Consider the following 17,551-nt stretch of genomic DNA (forward strand, 5'->3'; position numbering starts at 1 on the left):
CATTGGTCATGCGTGTTTCTTGTCATGTCTGTCCCTGGGGTGACTCCGTCATGCGTGTTGTGTGCAGATCTTCAAGCTCCTTCAGGCCCCGTTCACGGACAGCGGCGACGGGCCCATGCTGCGGCTGGAGGAGCTGGCCGACCAGCGCCACGCACCCTTCCGCCACATCTGCCGCCTGTGCTACCGCGTGCTGCGCCACTCGCAGCAGGACTACCGCAAGAACCAGGTCTGTAGAACCAGGACATTAGAACCAGGTCTGTAGAACCAGGTCTGTAGAACCAGGACGTTAGAACCAGGGCTGTAGTACCATGTCTGTAGAACCAGGACATTAGAACCAGGTCTGGAGAACCAGGACGTTAGAACCAGGGCTGTAGTACCATGTCTGTAGAACCAGGACGTTAGAAGCAGGGCTGTAGTACCAGGACGTTAGAACCAGGTCTGGAGAACCAGGTCCGTAGAACCAGGTCTGTAGAACCAGGTCTGTAGAACCAGGACGTTAGAAACAGGACGTTAGAACCAGGGCTGTAGTACCATGTCTGTCCAACCATGTCTGTAGAACCAGGGCTGTAGTACCAGGTCTGTAGAACCAGGTCTGTAGAACCAGGTCTGGAGAACCAGGACGTTAGAACCAGGTCTGTAGAACCAGGTCTGTAGATCCAGGTCTGTAGAACCAGGACCGTCCCGCTAGATGGGGCTGCTCAGGCTAACCGAGCCGGGCCGACTGCTGATGTTCATCCGGTCCAGACTGGATAAGCTTAATCCGACTTTGGTCACGTTGACCCTAACCAGGTCGGATCTGACCAAGGTTAGATCTGATGTCAAGTGTGCGGTAGTTTAGGATGATCCACACAGATTGTGTTTTGCACGTTAATATATTTGAGGATGCTGTTCCGTGGTAGAAGGAGTTCTGTTTTCATTCAGAATAACCGGGGTACTAGAAAGGTCTGAAAACGCTGTGACGCGATGAAGGATGAAGCTCTAAACTCATTGAAACTTATTGAGATTCCTCCTCAATCACAAAAATGCAAAGTAGTCCAAGTAGCTCATGGGGAAGAATAATCGGATAAAAAAATAAATACAATTCTGTCCTTCTCTGTAAAAGTGCAACAACATGTTTGCTTTATTTATCCCCACAGACAACCACAAGGTCATACACCCGGGATTCAAGCGAGTGGCTCCCTTGTGATTAAGCTGCGTGTTTGTTTGTGTGTGTGTGTGTGTGTGTGTGTGTGTGTGTGTGTGTGTGTGTGTGTGTGTGTGTGTGTGTGTGTGTGTGTGTGTGTGTGTGTGTGTGTGTGTGTGTGTGTGTGTGTGTGTGTGTACAGGAGTACATCGCCAAGCAGTTCCGCTTCATGCAGAAGCAGATCGGCTACGACGTGCTGGCCGAGGACACCATCACCGCCCTGCTGCACAACAACCGCAAGCTGCTGGAGAAACACATCACTGCCGCTGAGATAGACACCTTCGTCAGCCTGGTCCGCAAGAACCGCGAGCCCAGGTGCTGCCCGGGGGTCCACTGGTGACCAGGGGGGGGGGGGGGGGGGGGGGTGGTCCTCCTGGTGACCAGGGTCCTGACTGGTGGTTGGGGGTCCTATTGGTGACTGGGGGTCCTACTGGTGACTAAGAGTCCTATTGGTGACCTTGGAGTGCTATTGGTGACCTTGGGGTCCTACTGGTGACTGGGGGTCCTATTGGTTACCTGGGGGGTCCTACTGGGGGGGGGGGGGGGGGGGGGGGGGGTCCTAATGGTGACAGGGGATCCTGGTTACCACACTAATGTGTTAATGTGCTCACCTATTGATGAGCTCATTAACAAAGGCTGTAGATTAACACGTGTGTGTGTGTGTGTGTGTGTGCGTGTGAGTGTGCGCGTGCGGTAACTACACATTTGATATTGTTGACCACAAACCACACGCCTCAGTGTGTCCGGTCCTTTAAAACCGTCCACATTATGCATGTGAACGTGTCTACCCTCAGACTCTGTGGCGGTAAGCGCTCAGTGTCTGAGGTCAAGACCAGAAGGAGATCAAAGCCAGCAGGAAATCAAAGCCAGATGGAGGCGCGTGATGGCCTGATTCTGTGACGTCCAGCGGTCTCTCCTGAAGGACGGCTAATGGCTGTCTGGTGGTCTCAGGAATGTTCAGTCGCCAACCAGGAAGCACAGACAGAACATAGAAAGCTGCCATTGTTGGACTTCCATGAAACTGTTTCTCTGGATGTGATAATTAGAGTCTGGTGGTTTATTAAGGAGGGGAGTTTCTCACTGTGTGTGTGTGTGTGTGTGTGTGTGTGTGTGTGTGTGTGTGTGTGTGTGTGTGTGTGTGTGTGTGTGTGTGTGTGTGTGTGTCCCAGGTTCCTGGACTACCTCTCGGACCTGTGCGTCTCCATGAACAAGTCCATCCCAGTGACCCAGGAGCTGATCTGCAACGCAGTGCTGGACCCGACCAACGGGGACATCCTCATAGAGACCAAGTACGGCTCCCCACTTCCTCCCTCATCCTCTTCCTCTTCCTCACTGGCAGACCCGGTCTGATGATCAACTCTCGGTTCCTCCTTCTGAGAAGCTCAGATTCTGAGGACCGTGTCACAGGAAGGTCGACACAAACCAGATTTGTTTCCACCCTTGTTGACATGGAATGTGCGATGTACACGTTTCTTTATCAAGTTTAAGAACCAAAACAAAGTACTGACGGCTTGGAGAGTTGGACATTAGTGTTTCTTCTAGGATCAGTTCAATGTGATACATATTCCATCCAATGTATGATTAACTACCCAGTTTAAACCAACTTCATTTGACCTAATACGAGGTGTTAGATTCATCCTGATCAGCATGAGGTTACAGCTGGAGCCAAAGCCAGTGTAGAACAGTAGCAATACAAAATGAACCGGTTTAAACACGTAATGGCACCAGCTGTCTTTGAGGTCCAGGGGTCAGAGAACTGTTCCTAACCCCACTCTGTGTGGTCAGGAGAGCGGTTCCTAACCCGGCTCTGTGGGTTCTAGTGAGCGGTTCCTAACCCCACTCTGTGGGTTCTAGTGAGCGGTTCCTAACCCGGCTCTGTGGGTTCTAGTGAGCGGCTCCTAACCCCACTCTGTGGGTTCTAGTGAGCGGTTCCTAACCCGGCTCTGTGGGTTTTAGTGAGCGGTTCCTAACCCGGCTCTGTGGGTTCTAGTGAGCGGTTCCTAACCCGGCTCTATGGGTTCTAGTGAGCGGTTCCTAACCCGGCTCTATGGGTTCTAGTGAGCGGTTCCTAACCCGGCTCTGTGGGTTCTAGTGAGCGGTTCCTAACCCGGCTCTATGGGTTCTAGTGAGCGGTTCCTAACCCGGCTCTGTGGGTTCTAGTGAGCGGCTCCTAACCCGGCTCTGTGGGTTCTAGTGAGTGGTTCCTGACCAGGCTCCCCCCTGCAGACTGGTGCTGTCCCGGTTCGAGATCGAGGGGGCGTCGATCGGGGAGAGCTCGGTGGAGTCGGAGGAGGACGAGGAGGAGGTGTGGCTCTTCTGGAAGGACCGCAACAAGGAGGTGCGCAGCAAGAGCATCCGGGAGCTGGCCCAGGACGCCAAGGAGGACCAGAAGGAGGACCAGGAGGTGATCAGCTACTACAGGTGACCTCCCCGCGCTCCTTCTGCTGCTGCGGTGAGCAGAAGGCTTCACACACGCGTTCACCCTGAACCTGGTGGGGTCTGAACCTGTGGTGAGCAGAAGGCTTCACAAACATGTTCCACCAATACCCTGGTGGGTGGCTGGAGTTGTGGCCAACGTTTTACACCCGTGTTCATCATTACCATGGTGGTGTCTGAGGCTGTGGTGAACAGAGCGCTTGACACGTGTTCCCCATTACCCTGGGGTGTCTGGAGCTCTGGTGAACATTTTACACACGTGTTCACTATTTTCCCGGTCTCAGGTATCAGTTGAACCTGTGTTGTGGTCCTCAGGTACCAGTTGAACCTGTGTTGTGTCCCTCAGGTACCAGCTGAACCTGTGTTGTGTTCTGTCCCTCAGGTACCAGCTGAACCTGTTTGCCCGCATGTGTCTGGACCGCCAGTACCTGGCCATCAACAAGATCTCAGGCCAGCTGGACGTGGACCTGATCCTGCGCTGCATGTCCGACGAGGACCTGCCCTACGACCTGCGCGCCTCCTTCTGCCGCATGATGCTGCACATGCACGTGGACCGGGACCCCCAGGAGCAGGTCACGCCCGTCAAGTACGCCCGGCTCTGGTCCGAGATCCCCTCGCAGATCGCCATCGACGAGTGAGTGAAGCCGCCATCATGTAGCCACAAGCACAGACCTACGGGGTACAGATGATTATATCATGTTCATGTGTCCATAAATACAGACCTACTGGGTACAGATGATTATATCAAGTTCATGTGTCCATAAATACAGACCTACTGGGTACAGATTATTATATCATGTTCATGTGTCCATAAATACAGACCTACTGGGTACAGATGATTATATCATGTTCATGTGTCCATAAATACAGACCTACTGGGTACAGATGATTTTATCATGTTCATGTGTCCATAAATACAGACGGGTTACAGATGATTATATCAACATTCATGTATACATATGGGAGTGGGGGGGGGGGGGGGTAAGGATGATTATATTACAGTTAATAAAACCATATGAGGGGGGGTGGGAGGTGGCAGGCTAGTGTAGATGCCGGGGGGTTAGACTTCCAGACAAAAGGGTTTGGTCTCGAAGTCCACAGCCTCCGTGTCGGTGTTCCTCAGCCAGATGATGATCCCACTGCTCCATGCATCTCGCATCACCTTGACTCAGCAGCTAGAGGGGCGACATGGAGGCCCTTGAATTACGCTGTGCCTATTTAAGAGCAAAGGGGAACTTCATTGGTCCATTCTTTTTCCGTTCGTAGCTATGACAACGACGGCACGTCAAAGGACGAGATCAAGGAGCGCTTCTGCCAGACGATGGAGTTCGTGGAGAACTACCTGAGGGACGTGGTCAGCCAGAGCTTCCCCTTCGCCGACAAGGAGAAGAACAAGCTGACCTTCGAGGTACAGTGTTCCTCTGAGGTTCTCCTGGTGTTCCTCTGACCTTCTCCTGATGTTCCTCTGACCTTCTCCTGGTTTTCCTCTGACCTTCTCCTGATGTCCCTCTGACCTTCTCCTGGTTTTCCTCTGAGGTTCTCCTGGTTTTCCTCTGAGGTTCTCCTGGTTTTCCTCTGAGGTTTTCCTGGTTTTCCTCTGACTTTCTCCTGGTTTTCCTCTGACCTTCTACTGATGTTCCTCTGACCTTCTCCTGGTTTTCCTCTGAGATTCTCCTGGTTTTCCTCTGACTTTCTCCTGGTTTTCCTCTGACTTTCTCCTGGTTTTTCTCTGAACTTCTCCTGCTGTTCCTCTAACCTTCTCTCCCCTGGTCCCGCCCGTCTGCTCAGATGTTCCGTCAGACCCACGTCTGTCTGAGCGGGTCTTGATTCTCTGTGTTCCCTCCTGATCAGGTGGTGAACCTGGCGAGGAACCTGATCTACTTTGGGTTCTACAACTTCAGCGACCTGCTAAGGCTGACCAAGATCCTGCTGGCCATCCTGGACTGCGTCCACACCAACACCTCCTTCCCCTTCAACAAGACGGACAAGGGTGACGAGGCCAAAGGTGTGTGTGTGTGTGTGTGTGTGTGTGTGTGTGTGTGTGTGTGTGTGTGTGTGTGTGTGTGTGTGTGTGTGTGTGTGTGTGTGTGTGTGTGTGTGTGTGTGTGTGTGTGCATTTGTGTGTGTCTCAACCCCTATGAAGGAATATTTGACTTTGTTTTTCTATCTTTTTGACAAATATTTTTTTTAATAAGAAAATAAAATGGACATTTATCTTCTGATTTTGCGTTATTTGATATATACAGATAGATAGATTTATTTATATATATATAAATAGAGAGGTCTGTCCGTCGTTTGATAACTCCTATCATGAATCAGTGCAGGCAGACCTTCTAATGTAATTGACTCCAACATCTCCCTTGTAATAAGCTGTAATGTGTCAGAGTCAGGGGGCAACAGACAGGATCTAAATTACATGTTTGTGTCTGTGTGCACATGTGATGACCTTCCTGAGCGTTTTTGTGCGTGTGTGTGTGCGTGCGCGGACCCTTACTGTGACTGTGTGTGTAGGCAGCAACGTGATGCGCTCCATCCACGGCGTGGGGGAGCTCATGACGCAGGTAGTGCTGAGGGGCGGCGGCTTCATCCCCAGCACGCCAGCCTCCGCCCCCGACGGAGAGACGGCCAAGTCGCAGGTGGAGCCGGAGAAGCAGGACATCCTGGTGATGGACACCAAGCTGAAGATCATCGAGATCCTGCAGGTGAGGCAGGAGAACATACCTTCTGGAGCCCGTCCTCTTGACACCTCGTTAACACCTCGTTAACATACACCTGCGTACATCGCGTTGACACCTCGTTAACATGCTCCTCTCTACACCTCGTTAACATGCACCTCTGTACATCTCGTTAACACCTCGTTAACGTGCACCTCTCTACACCTCGTTAACGAAACCCGGCCCATCGTAGCCGTGATGCATTGGGGTTCTACAGGTGAAGCAGGAGATGCCATCTTGAGCCCATGCTCCTCTCTACATCCCTTGGGGCTCTGCAGGAGACACAGCCGAAGATACTTCCTGGAGAACATGCACCTCTCTAAACCTCGTTAACACCTTGTTACCATGCTCCTCTTAGCACCTCGTTAACGTACTCCCCTTTACACTTTGTTGACAAGCACAACATGATCCTGAGGCATTGGGTTCGACAACGTCCCTAGTGTCCAAGTCGTTCCACTACAATGTAAAAGAGAAACTAAGAAGAAGAAGGCTGGATGTGAATGTTTGAGCGCCTTGTTAGAGCAGGAGAGGGGTCTAGCCTGGTGGATTCGGACCCCCGTCTCCTAGAGAATGTTATTCTTAAAGAGCCTCCTTCCTCTCCGCCGCCTCCTGCAGTTCATCCTCAACGTGCGTCTGGACTACAGGATCTCCTGCCTGCTCTCCATCTTCAAGCGGGAGTTTGACGAGAGCAACTCCCAGAATGAGCTGTCGGTTGCCGGGGTAACGGCCGAAGGACCCAGCAACATGCCAGGTCAGTGCTGCGGGGGCGGGGCTACACGGGCACTGGCCACTCCCCCTTTGCCCTCGTTGGCAAGGCGGCTCCCCTGGCCAAAACAATGAAATTAAAGATTGTTTAGGTTTTATGAAATAATTGGTCTGAATGCTGTAGTTCCTACTGCTACATATGCTTTTGTTTATTAAGATATTGTAAATACATCAGATCAAATTAATCGGTTATGAAAATGGCTGCCATTTCCGTCCCAGAGGAACGAAGTGATGAACTAACTCTCACTACGTGGGGACAAAGTTAAGAGTGATCACTAGTGACAGAGTGAGAGTGATCACTGAGACCCGTTGATCTGAAGCCCCTTGGGGTACTAATCTTTACGTGTCCCTCGTTTCTCAGGAGCGCTGGACTTCGAGCAGATAGAGGAGCAGGCTGAAGGGATCTTCGGAGGAAGGTAAGGACAACATTCTACCTCACACCCACAAAAACTCTTGACTTAATGGACATTAGGGGCGGTTAGGCAATGATTCGGTTTTCATGTGTGTGTCTTTGTGCGTGTGTGTGTGTGTGTGTGTGTGTGCATGCCTGTGTGTGTGTGTGTGTGTGTGTGTGTGTGTGTGTGTGTGTGTGTGTGTGTGTGTGTGTGTGTGTGTGTGTGTGTGTGTGTGTGTGTGTGTGTGTGTGTGTGTGTGTGTGTGTGTGCATGCCTGTGTGTGTGTGTGTGTGTGCGCCCCCCCAGTGAGGAGAACACCCCCCTAGACCTGGACGACCAGGGGGGCCGCACCTTCCTGCGGGTGCTGCTCCACCTCACTATGCACGACTACCCTCCGCTTGTGTCCCGCGCGCTCCACCTGCTCTTCAGGCACTTCAGCCAGCGGCAGGAGGTGCTGCAGGCCTTCAAGCAGGTCTGTGATCAACACATGACTGGCTCGGTCATAAGCTTAGCTTGCGATGAATACATGAATGGCTCATTCATAAGCTTAGCTTGTGATGAATACATGAATGGCACAGTCATATGTTTAGCTTCTGATGAATACATGAATGGCTCATTCATAAGCTTAGCGTTCTTTGTGATGAAGACATGAATGGCATGGCCGTAAGCTTAGTGTTCTTTAAGATGAAGGCATGAATGTCACGGCCATCAGCTTAGCGCTCTTTACGATGACGACATGAATGGCACCGTCATAAGCTTAGCTTGTGTGTTTACATGAATGGCACAGTCATAAGTTTAGCTTCTGATGGCACACAGCTCAGTCATAAGCTTGGCGTTCTTTGAGATGAATACATGAATGTCTCGGTCACTGGTGCCCCTCCCCCCTCAGGTCCAGCTGCTGGTGACCAGCCAGGACGTGGAGAACTACAAGCAGATCAAGTCTGACCTGGACCAGCTGCGCTCCATCGTGGAGAAGTCAGAGCTGTGGGTGTACAAGCGTCAGGGTCCGGACGAGGGTCTGGACGGGGGGGAGCTGCTGGCGAGCGAGTCCGACCACAAGAAGGTGGATTGGGGGAGCCCCTGGGCTGGCTGATGGGGGTACTGGTGGAGGTTACCGGGGTTCTCTGGGCTCGAGCTGATCGCAAATAACTACACCCAGATTTACAAAGATTTGACTAATTTGATTTGATAAAGTGATTACAGTAGGGTGTTTTATTATAGCGTTTGTTGTCTTCTAAAGCTGATGTGGTTGTTGGTCTGCAGGGGGAATCGGGCGCCTCAGACAAACCAAAGAAACCAGAGACCACCAGCAGCTACAACTACAGGGTGGTGAAAGAGGTAAACAGATAATCCATCATACAGACACTCTGAGCTCTCCTCTCCCCCCTCTCCTCCCCTCTCTCCTCTCCCCTCCTCTCCCTCTCTCCCCTCTCCTCTCCTCCCATATCTCCTACTCTTCACCCCCCTCCTCTCCTCTCCCTCTCCTCTCCTCCCCTCTCTCCTCTCTCCTCTCCTCTCCTCTCTCCCCTCTCTCCTCTCTCCTCTCCCCTCTCTCCTCCCCTCTCTCCTCTCCCCTCTCTCCCCTCCTCTCCCTTCTCCTCTCCTACTCTTCACCCCTCTACCCTCCTCTCCCCTCTCTTCTCTCCCTCTCTCCCCTCCCCTCTCCTCTCTCCCTCTCCTCTCTCTCCTCTCCTCCCCTCCCTCTCCTCTCCCCTCTCCTCCCCTCTCTCCTCTCTCTCCTCTCCTCTCTCCCTCTCCTCTCCTCTCCTCTCCTCCCCTCCTCCTCCTCTCCTAACGCAGTGTGTCCGCTGTGTCCTCAGATCCTGCTGCGTCTCAGCCGGCTCTGTGTTCAGGAGGGCCTGTCGGGCAGGAAGAGCAAGAAGCAGCAGCAGAGGCTGCTGAGGAACATGGGGGCCCACGCCGTGGTGCTGGAGCTGCTGCAGATCCCTTATGAGAAGGTGTGCTTCACTGGGAGGACTGGGAGGACTGGGAGACTGATCTCTGTGTGCTGGGAGTGACCTCTTGCCGCCGTTTGTCCTGAACCCAGGGGGAGGACGTCCGTATGCAGGACATCATGAGGCTCGCCCACCAGTTCCTGCAGAACTTCTGTGCGGGGAACCAGCAGAACCAAGCCCTGCTGCACAAGCACATCAACCTGTTCCTCAACCCAGGGGTGAGGGCCTGCTCTGATAGGCTGGGACGGGCCACCACGAGGGAGGAAGTCTCCTGTACACTGGCATGTTTCTGAACCCCCAAAACCTTCCTAACCGTCTCCTCTCCGTCGTGCCCCAGATCCTGGAGGCCATCACCATGCAGCACATCTTCATGAACAACTTCCAGCTGTGCAGCGAGATCAACGAGCGCGTGGTGCAGCACTTCGTCCACTGCATCGAGACGCACGGCCGCAACGTGCAGTACCTCAAGTTCCTGCAGACCATCGTCAAGGCGGAGAACAAGTTCATCAAGAAGTGCCAGGACATCGTCATGGCCGAGGTCTGCAACCCAACTAGAATGTCAGAGTACTCCAAAGTACCGCTTAGGGTACGCGTACCCCCATTTGAGAACCACTGTCCTCACCGACTAAACCCTGATGTCTCCCCAGCTGGTGAACGCCGGCGAGGACGTACTGGTGTTCTACAACGACCGCGCCTCCTTCCAGACGCTGGTGCAGATGATGCGCTCGGAGCGGGACCGCATGGACCAGAACAGCGCGCTGATGTACCACATCCACCTGGTGGAGCTGCTGGCCGTCTGCACCGAGGGCAAGAACGTCTACACCGAGATCAAGTGCAACTCCCTGCTGCCGCTGGACGACATCGTACGCGTGGTCACGCACGAGGACTGCATCCCCGAGGTGCGCCCCCGACGCCTTGGCGTTTCCACGGGAATGGGGTTTAGTAATGGTGGGGGTTGCAATGTGTGTGGGCTAACTGATTAACTTATGTTCCTTCAGATTTAGAGCTTTTAGCAGTATTGGTCAGAAGAAAAATCAACAATATAGCGCTTTCGGTACAGTAAGGATGTTCGTAGAACCAAGTGCCAAGGACTAACAATCGCTAAGTTAACCCCTTCCCTGTATGCAACAAAGATATCTAGGATAAGACGCTATTGAGATAAGAAGTACTATCTTTAAGTGCAAGGACGTACAACATACAATGATAGTGTGTTCTTTAGATCCAAGTGTAGGAATATGAATGTGTAGGGTATCGTTTCAGAACACTGTTATTTTATTGGTGTGAATTATATACGATTGATTCTTCTGGACTATTTGAATTCATGTGTTCATGGAAACACGTCTGAGCCCCTCCTGAATGTAGCAGACTCAGACAGGAAGAGATCAGAGTTAACCACCTCGCTCTGCTCCAGGTGAAGATCGCCTACATCAACTTCCTGAACCACTGCTACGTGGACACGGAGGTGGAGATGAAGGAGATCTACACCTCCAACCACATGTGGAAGCTCTTCGAGAACTTCCTGGTGGATATCTGCAGGGTAAGGGCCCCCACCCCGCCAGAGACCCCCGAAGGGAACCGGGTTCCGGAGCCTAACCCCCTGAGTCCTCTGCTCTCTCATTGGCCAGGTGTGCAACAACACCAGCGACCGGAAGCACGCCGACACGGTGCTGGAGCGCTACGTCACTGAGACGGTCATGAGCATCGTCACCACCTTCTTCAGCTCCCCCTTCTCTGACCAGAGCACCAGTCTGCAGGTAACCCCGCCCCCCTCACCCTCTTTGATGAGCACATGAAGACGCAAGGCTCTGGTTCTTCGGTATTTCACTGAGTCATCCCTCACCCTCACAGACACCATGTTAACAGGTGAACGCATGAGGACGGAAGGCTCTCTAGTTCACTGCGTCATCCCTCTCCCTCACTGACACCCAGGTTAACAGGTGAACACATGAGGGCAGAGGCTCAGTATTTCACTGTGTCATCCCTCACCCTGAAGGACCCCCAGGGTGACAGGTGAATACATGACGACAGAAGGCTCTGTATTTCACTGTGTCATCCCTCGCCAAATGGCCACCAATACAGGTTTCTCCTACTGATGAAGAAATGAAATGTTTGAAGCGATGCATGCCTGTGAGGCGTAGATGAGGAGAACGTGTTGTGAGGAATCATCTCCTCTCGTGAACTCTTATCTATTTCATGTGTGGCTCCATTCACTGCACTAAAACGTTACCACAGGACTAAACCCTTAACACGCAGTAAGTTAAGACATAGAGGCTGAGTCTGTGTCTTTAAGAGGCGTGAAGGTGGACGGTGGGGGGCCTGGGGGTAATCATGGGTAATGGAGGAGGTCAGGCAGATGGTAGATGGTTAGGAGTCACCCTGTCCTCTGGTGGGACCGTCTAACGTCCGGCTGCCCTCCCCTGCGCGACCACAGGGGGCGACCACACACTGGCATGCAGGTGTGCCGACTCACCAACGCTCTGAACCAGCAGCCACTCAGAGTGTGTGTGTGTGTGTGTGTGTGTGTGTGTGTGTGTGTGCGCGTGTGCGTGAGTGCGTGCGTGTGTCATCAGAACCGAATCCTTCTCTGCTGTTTATTTTTAGCGCCAAGTGCTTCTAAAAATACGCGTGCTTCTGAGAACCGTGTTTCCGATCAACCCCGCGGCGGAGGATCCAGGGGGGGGCAGGAGACAGAGGTTTCTCGTAGGTGCCGCCGGTTTGATTTGTGTTCATTGGGCTGCCCCTCACGAGTCTGTGAAACGTTCCCGCACCCGTTATCAACAGGCTTCCCCCTGGGGAGACACAGAAGCCTGTTGACCGAAGAAGGGTTCCGGTGCTCTCATCCGTTGGACATGGGAGCTCTGGCGTTCATACGGGAACACGCGGCTACGCAACGCAATGTGTCCCCTGCTCTTTACGAACATAATGCGGCTTGTCGTCTCTCGCTGAAAACGTTGTCGAGATGCCCTAAATAGAGCCTGCGCTGCATGATAACGATATGCAGCATACCTGAATACCTGGCTCTGTTCAGCCTGTTTCCTTACTGCCTATATCCTCTGCTGCAGGCCTCTCTGCTGGGGAAAATGATCAAGGTATATAATGTACGAGTGACCGTGAGTCTGGGTGTGGTTGGGTCCTCTATTTATACATCTGTGGTCACAGGTTGGTGGTCAGTGTTAATGGATGCTTGGGGATTCATTCTGTCAGGGTAACAAAACGCACTCTATGCTGCACCATCGCTCCCTTCATGGCACTGTGTGTGTGTGTGTGTGTGTGTGTGTGTGTGTGTGTGTGTGTGTGTGTGTGTGTGTGTGTGTGTGTGTGTGTGTGTGTGTGTGTGTGTGTGTGTGTGTGTGATTGTGTGTCTATGACTTAATGTGTGTGTGTGCGTGTGTGTCTATGACTTAATGTGTGTGTCCACACATGGCTGTGTGTGTGCGTTGATGCCTACAGGTGCATGCTTGTGTCACATGCAGGTGATTTGTTCAGGATTATGTCATGGTGTGTGCATCACCATCTCTTCCCCCGTCCTCCCCGTCTCTCCCCCCCCCGTCTCCCCCGGTCTCCCCCCTGTCCCCCCGTCCCCGTCCCCCCAGACCCGGCAGCCGGTCTTCGTCCAGCTGCTGCAGGCGGTGTTCCGGGTCTACCACTGCCCCTGGCTCAGCCCGGTGCAGAAGGGCGCGGTGGAGGCCTGCATCAAGGTGCTCTCCGACGTCGGTGAGACGCTCCTCCGGCCTCCTCACACAACACCTCCTCACACAACACCTCCTCCTGTTAGCTGCGGTTTGCTAACTAAGGCTAACTCCTCTGGCCTCCTCACCCCCTGCACTTCCTCCTCTTGTTAGCTACTTCTGGATAACTGAAGCTAGCTCCTCTGGCATCCTTACCCCTTACACTTCCTCCTCCTGTTAGCTGCTCTTGGTTAACTGAAGCTAGCTCCTCTGGCCTCCTCACCCCTTGGACTTCCTCCTCCTGTTAGCTACTTCTGGATAACTGAAGCTAACAACAGCTTACTACCCCTTTAAATACCGTCAAAGAAGCACTGAACACAAAATCAAATCTATTTCACCGTGTTCTTTGGTCTTCTATCATTTATTTGAGTTCCAACTAGGCGGGGGTTGATGTTGATAGCCGTGTCCAAGAGAGGGTTTAGCTTCTCTAGACCCTTAACGTATTACACCAGAGTGTGTTCTTCTAAAGTACAAAGTCACGGTGTGTTGGGCATTTCATAAACAACATCGCTCATAAAAACCAGCTGTTGTCATGCTCAAAACATAGCGCATGTATATCCTCGGTAATAACAATACGAGCGTCAGAAAGCGGGTGTGAATCAACATGTCGGTGCTCCTAGAGACACGTGTCTGAGTCAGTGTGTCCGTCGTGCTGTGTCCCTGGCAGCCAAGGGCCGGGCCATCGCCATCCCCGTGGACCTGGACAACCAGGTGAACAACCTGTTTGTGAAGTCCAACAACATCGTGCAGAAGACGGCCATGAGCTGGAGGCTGTCGGCCCGCAACGCCGCGAGGAGGGACTCGGTAGTGACCGCCTCGCGCGACTACCGGAACATCATCGAGAGGCTGCAGGTGAGGAGGAGGAGGAGGAGGAGGAGGAGGAGGGGGATGTGTGTGTGTGTGTGTGTGTGTGTGTGTGTGTGTGTGGGGGGGAGGGATGTGTGTTCGGGGGGGGGGGGGGGGGGGGGGGGGGGGGGTTTACCGGTATGTAAGTGTGGGTGTGTGTTTCGGTGTTTGTGTGCTTTTTCTACCGGTGTTTGTGTGTGTGTTTTTTAGCTGTGTGTGTGTTGTTTACCTGCTTATGTGTGTTGTTTACCTGTGTGTGCGTGTGCGTTGTTTACCTGTGTGTGTGTGTGTGCGTTGTTTACCTGTGTTTCTGTGTTGTTTACCTGTGTGTGTGTGTGCGTTGTTTACCTGTGTGTCTGTGCGTTGTTTACCTGTGTGTGTGTGTGTGTGTGCGTTGTTTACTGTGTGTTTGTGTGTGTGTGCGTTGTTTACCTGTGTGTGTGTGTGTGCGTGCGTTGTTTACCTGTGTGTGTGTGTGTGTGTGTGTGTGTGTGTGTGTGTGTGTGTGTGTGTGTGCGTTGTTCACCCGTGTGTCTCCAGGACATCGTGTCTGCTCTGGAGGACAGGCTCCGCCCCCTGGTGCAGGCGGAGCTCTCGGTCCTCGTGGACGTCCTCCACCGCCCCGAGCTGCTCTTCCCCGAGAACACAGACTCACGCAGGAAGTGCGAGAGTGGGGGCTTCATCTGCAAGTAAGGGTCCCCCCTCCCGGGTTCAACCAGGCACTTCATTCATCTGATATGAATCTCATTACGCCTCCATGAGTCTGTAAATGATAATGTGAGGTAATGGATGGTCATGATGGTACCATGTTGATGGGAGGTAATGGTTGATAATGGATGGTCATGATGGTAACATGTTGATAGGAGGTTATGGTTGATAATGATGGTAACATGTTGATGGGAGGTTAAGGTTGATAATGATGGTAACATGTTGATAGGAGGTTATGGTTGATAATGATGGTAACATGTTGATAGGAGGTTATGGTTGATAATGATGGTAACATGTTGATGCGAGGTAATGGTTGATAATGATGGTAACATGTGATAGGAGGTTATGGTTGATAATGGATGGTAATGATGGTAACATGATGATGGTTGGTAATCGATGGTAATGAATGATAATGGGTGGAAATGATGGAGACATATTCTGATGGGTGGTAATAAATGGTAACGGGTAACAATGTACGGTAATGGATGGTAATCAAGGTAATGACGTAATGACGAATTTAGTAATGAATGGTCATAAAGGTTATGTATGGTAATGAATGGTGGTAATGAGTGTTAACATACAGTAATGAATAATAATAGTGATATACGTACAGTAATATACGGCAATGAATGGTAATGTACTTAATGAATGATAGTAGTGGTAATGTCCAGTAGTGTTTGTAATGCATGGTAATGTACGGTAATGTACGGTAATGCGAGTGAACGGTCCGCAGGCTGATCAAGCACACCAAGCAGCTGCTGGAGGAGAACGAGGAGCGGCTCTGCATCAAGGTCCTCCAGACGCTGAGGGAGATGATGACCAAAGACCGCGGCTACGGAGAGAAGGTAGGGAGGAGGCTCTGATGGGGCTGCCCCGCCCCTCCGGAGGGCGGAGGAGGCTCTGACGGAGCTGCTCCGCCCGCCACAGGGTGGAGGAGTCCTAATTGAGCCGCTGAACATCAACCCTGGTCCTGATGATGCACTGCAGAGCGCTGGTCACCTCAGACACTGATCCTCATGCCCGCGATGGAGGGAGGTCCTTTCTCACGCAGGCCCTGGGTCAGACCAGAGGTCAGAGGTCATCCACCTCCTCCGGGGTCGTGACCCCTCGGCCGGTCGTGACTCGTGACTTTGTGAGGTGTAGCGCCGTGCGTTAAAGCGGCACAATGGCTCAGCGTCGTGCACACGGCCGTCATTGCAAAAAAATAAATAATAATAATTTCGGGGGATCCCCTGTTGAAGATCTGTGTTGTTGGACAACAACACCCTAAGTTGTTGTCTCTGCGGCGCGTTAGGACCTGCAGCCTCGCGGCGCTGCGACCTGTTAGCTGCGACCTGTTAGCTGCGACCTGTTAGCTGCGAGCTGTTAGCTGCGACCTGTTAGCTGCGACCTGTTAGCTGCGAGCTGTTAGCCGTGATGTTGTCCTCTGCTGATGCCTCCTGTCTGCCCCTAACGCCTCACCCTCTGCTCTCTTTCAGCTCAGGGCCTTTGATGATGAGATGGATGTGCCCAAGGTTGTCTAACTTTATACCACGCCCGTGCCTCTCTCTCTCTCTCTCTGTCTGTCTCCGTCTCTGCCTCTTTCTTTGACTTTCTCTCTCTGCCTTCCTTTTTGCACTCTCTCCCTTTCGCTGTCTCTCTCTCTCTCTCGCTCTCGCTCTCTCTCTTGCTCTCTCTCTCGCTCTCTCTCTCGCTCTCTCTCTCTCTCTCCCTCTCTCTCTCTCTCTCTCTCTCTCTTTCTCTTCTCTCTCTCTCTCTCTCTCTCTCTCTCTCTCTCTCTCTCTCTCTCTCTCTCTCTCTCTCTCTCTCTCTCTCTCTCTCTCTCTCTCTCTCTCTCTCTCTCTCTCTCTCTCTCTCTCTCTCTCTCTCTCTCTCTTGCTGTCTTTATCTCTCTCTCTCTCTCTCTCTCTCTCTCTCTCTCTCTCTCTCTCTCTCTCTCTCTCTCTCTCTCTCTCTCTCTTTCGCTCTTGCTGTCTTTATCTCTCTCTCTCTCTCTCTCTCTCTTGCTGTCTTTATCTCTTGCTCTCTCTCTCTCACTGTGTGTGTCACTTTCTCTCTCAGCTTCCGCCGTTAATGTCTGTGTCTTGCTAGAAGTAGTTCTGAAAACAGTGGAATTGTAGCATCATTAGGATCTGTAGCATTGTTAGCATCTGTGTGTTTTTGGTGATCTGGCACATCTGACATAATCTGTGTATGGTTGGTTTAGCCTTTTAGATACACTTCACCTACATATATGCACACATATACCAACACTGTGGATATACATGGAAGATGAGTGGGATGTTCTCAGCACGGTCTCTCCATGGTGGTGTCACTGTCTCTCCATGGTGGTGTCACTGTCTCTCCATGGGGGTGTCAGGGTCCCTGGTAGGTCTTCCCCAACACAAAGTTCACACTCTTCTCCTGAAGGCTGTCTCTGTATTTCTGGTGCGTTTCTGTCGGCCGCCAGTAGGGGGCACTGTGACGATGTGGACGTTTTCAGAGATGGTTGCTGTGTGCGTGCGCGTGTGTTTATGAATGTGAGACGCGGTGGCAGGCGGCGAGGCTGTCCTAGTTTTCTTGTGCTTGTGAGCGGCACGATTCCTGGAGCCCTGCCAGCCCAGGCTGAGGTTACATAAGATCCAAGGTTTTTATTTTTTCCTGGAACTAAGCCCCTGCATCGATGTGTGACCTTCAGCAGTAATTGCCAATAAAAGTGTAGAGAAGCTGTTTACCCAGAGAGACGTGTGTGTCCGTGTGTGTGTCTGTGTAAGTGTGTGTTTAGGTGGTTTGTGTCTGTGACTGTCTGTATATTTGTGTGTGTGTGTGTGTGTGTGTGTGT

The 17,551-nt window shown here is 52.2% G+C and overlaps 1 protein-coding gene across 4 annotated transcripts in view; it reads left to right on the top strand.

Moving 5' to 3' along the window:
- The window catches only part of itpr1a (inositol 1,4,5-trisphosphate receptor, type 1a), a 78,520-nt gene that overhangs the window by 19,709 nt on the left and 41,260 nt on the right, over positions 1 to 17,551 (top strand). For 2 of the 4 annotated variants that reach the window (XM_030375879.1, XM_030375883.1), the window contains exons 16-39: positions 68 to 226; positions 1,326 to 1,498; positions 2,353 to 2,472; positions 3,410 to 3,604; positions 4,002 to 4,253; positions 4,886 to 5,027; positions 5,471 to 5,624; positions 6,131 to 6,321; positions 6,949 to 7,084; positions 7,460 to 7,514; positions 7,800 to 7,965; positions 8,383 to 8,556; positions 8,757 to 8,831; positions 9,314 to 9,451; positions 9,541 to 9,666; positions 9,786 to 9,986; positions 10,096 to 10,347; positions 10,860 to 10,985; positions 11,074 to 11,202; positions 13,042 to 13,162; positions 13,844 to 14,028; positions 14,563 to 14,711; positions 15,464 to 15,575; positions 16,209 to 16,244. In XM_030375879.1, the coding sequence (XP_030231739.1) occupies positions 68 to 226; positions 1,326 to 1,498; positions 2,353 to 2,472; positions 3,410 to 3,604; positions 4,002 to 4,253; positions 4,886 to 5,027; positions 5,471 to 5,624; positions 6,131 to 6,321; positions 6,949 to 7,084; positions 7,460 to 7,514; positions 7,800 to 7,965; positions 8,383 to 8,556; positions 8,757 to 8,831; positions 9,314 to 9,451; positions 9,541 to 9,666; positions 9,786 to 9,986; positions 10,096 to 10,347; positions 10,860 to 10,985; positions 11,074 to 11,202; positions 13,042 to 13,162; positions 13,844 to 14,028; positions 14,563 to 14,711; positions 15,464 to 15,575; positions 16,209 to 16,244 (3,567 nt within the window). The remainder of the gene's footprint in view (positions 1 to 67; positions 227 to 1,325; positions 1,499 to 2,352; positions 2,473 to 3,409; positions 3,605 to 4,001; positions 4,254 to 4,885; positions 5,028 to 5,470; positions 5,625 to 6,130; positions 6,322 to 6,948; positions 7,085 to 7,459; positions 7,515 to 7,799; positions 7,966 to 8,382; positions 8,557 to 8,756; positions 8,832 to 9,313; positions 9,452 to 9,540; positions 9,667 to 9,785; positions 9,987 to 10,095; positions 10,348 to 10,859; positions 10,986 to 11,073; positions 11,203 to 13,041; positions 13,163 to 13,843; positions 14,029 to 14,562; positions 14,712 to 15,463; positions 15,576 to 16,208; positions 16,245 to 17,551) is intronic. The other 2 variants (XM_030375881.1, XM_030375882.1) reach the window with 1 other exon arrangement.

The sequence above is a fragment of the Gadus morhua genome, chromosome 13 (assembly GCF_902167405.1).
Source record: "Gadus morhua chromosome 13, gadMor3.0, whole genome shotgun sequence".
Taxonomy (NCBI): Eukaryota; Metazoa; Chordata; class Actinopteri; order Gadiformes; family Gadidae; genus Gadus; species Gadus morhua.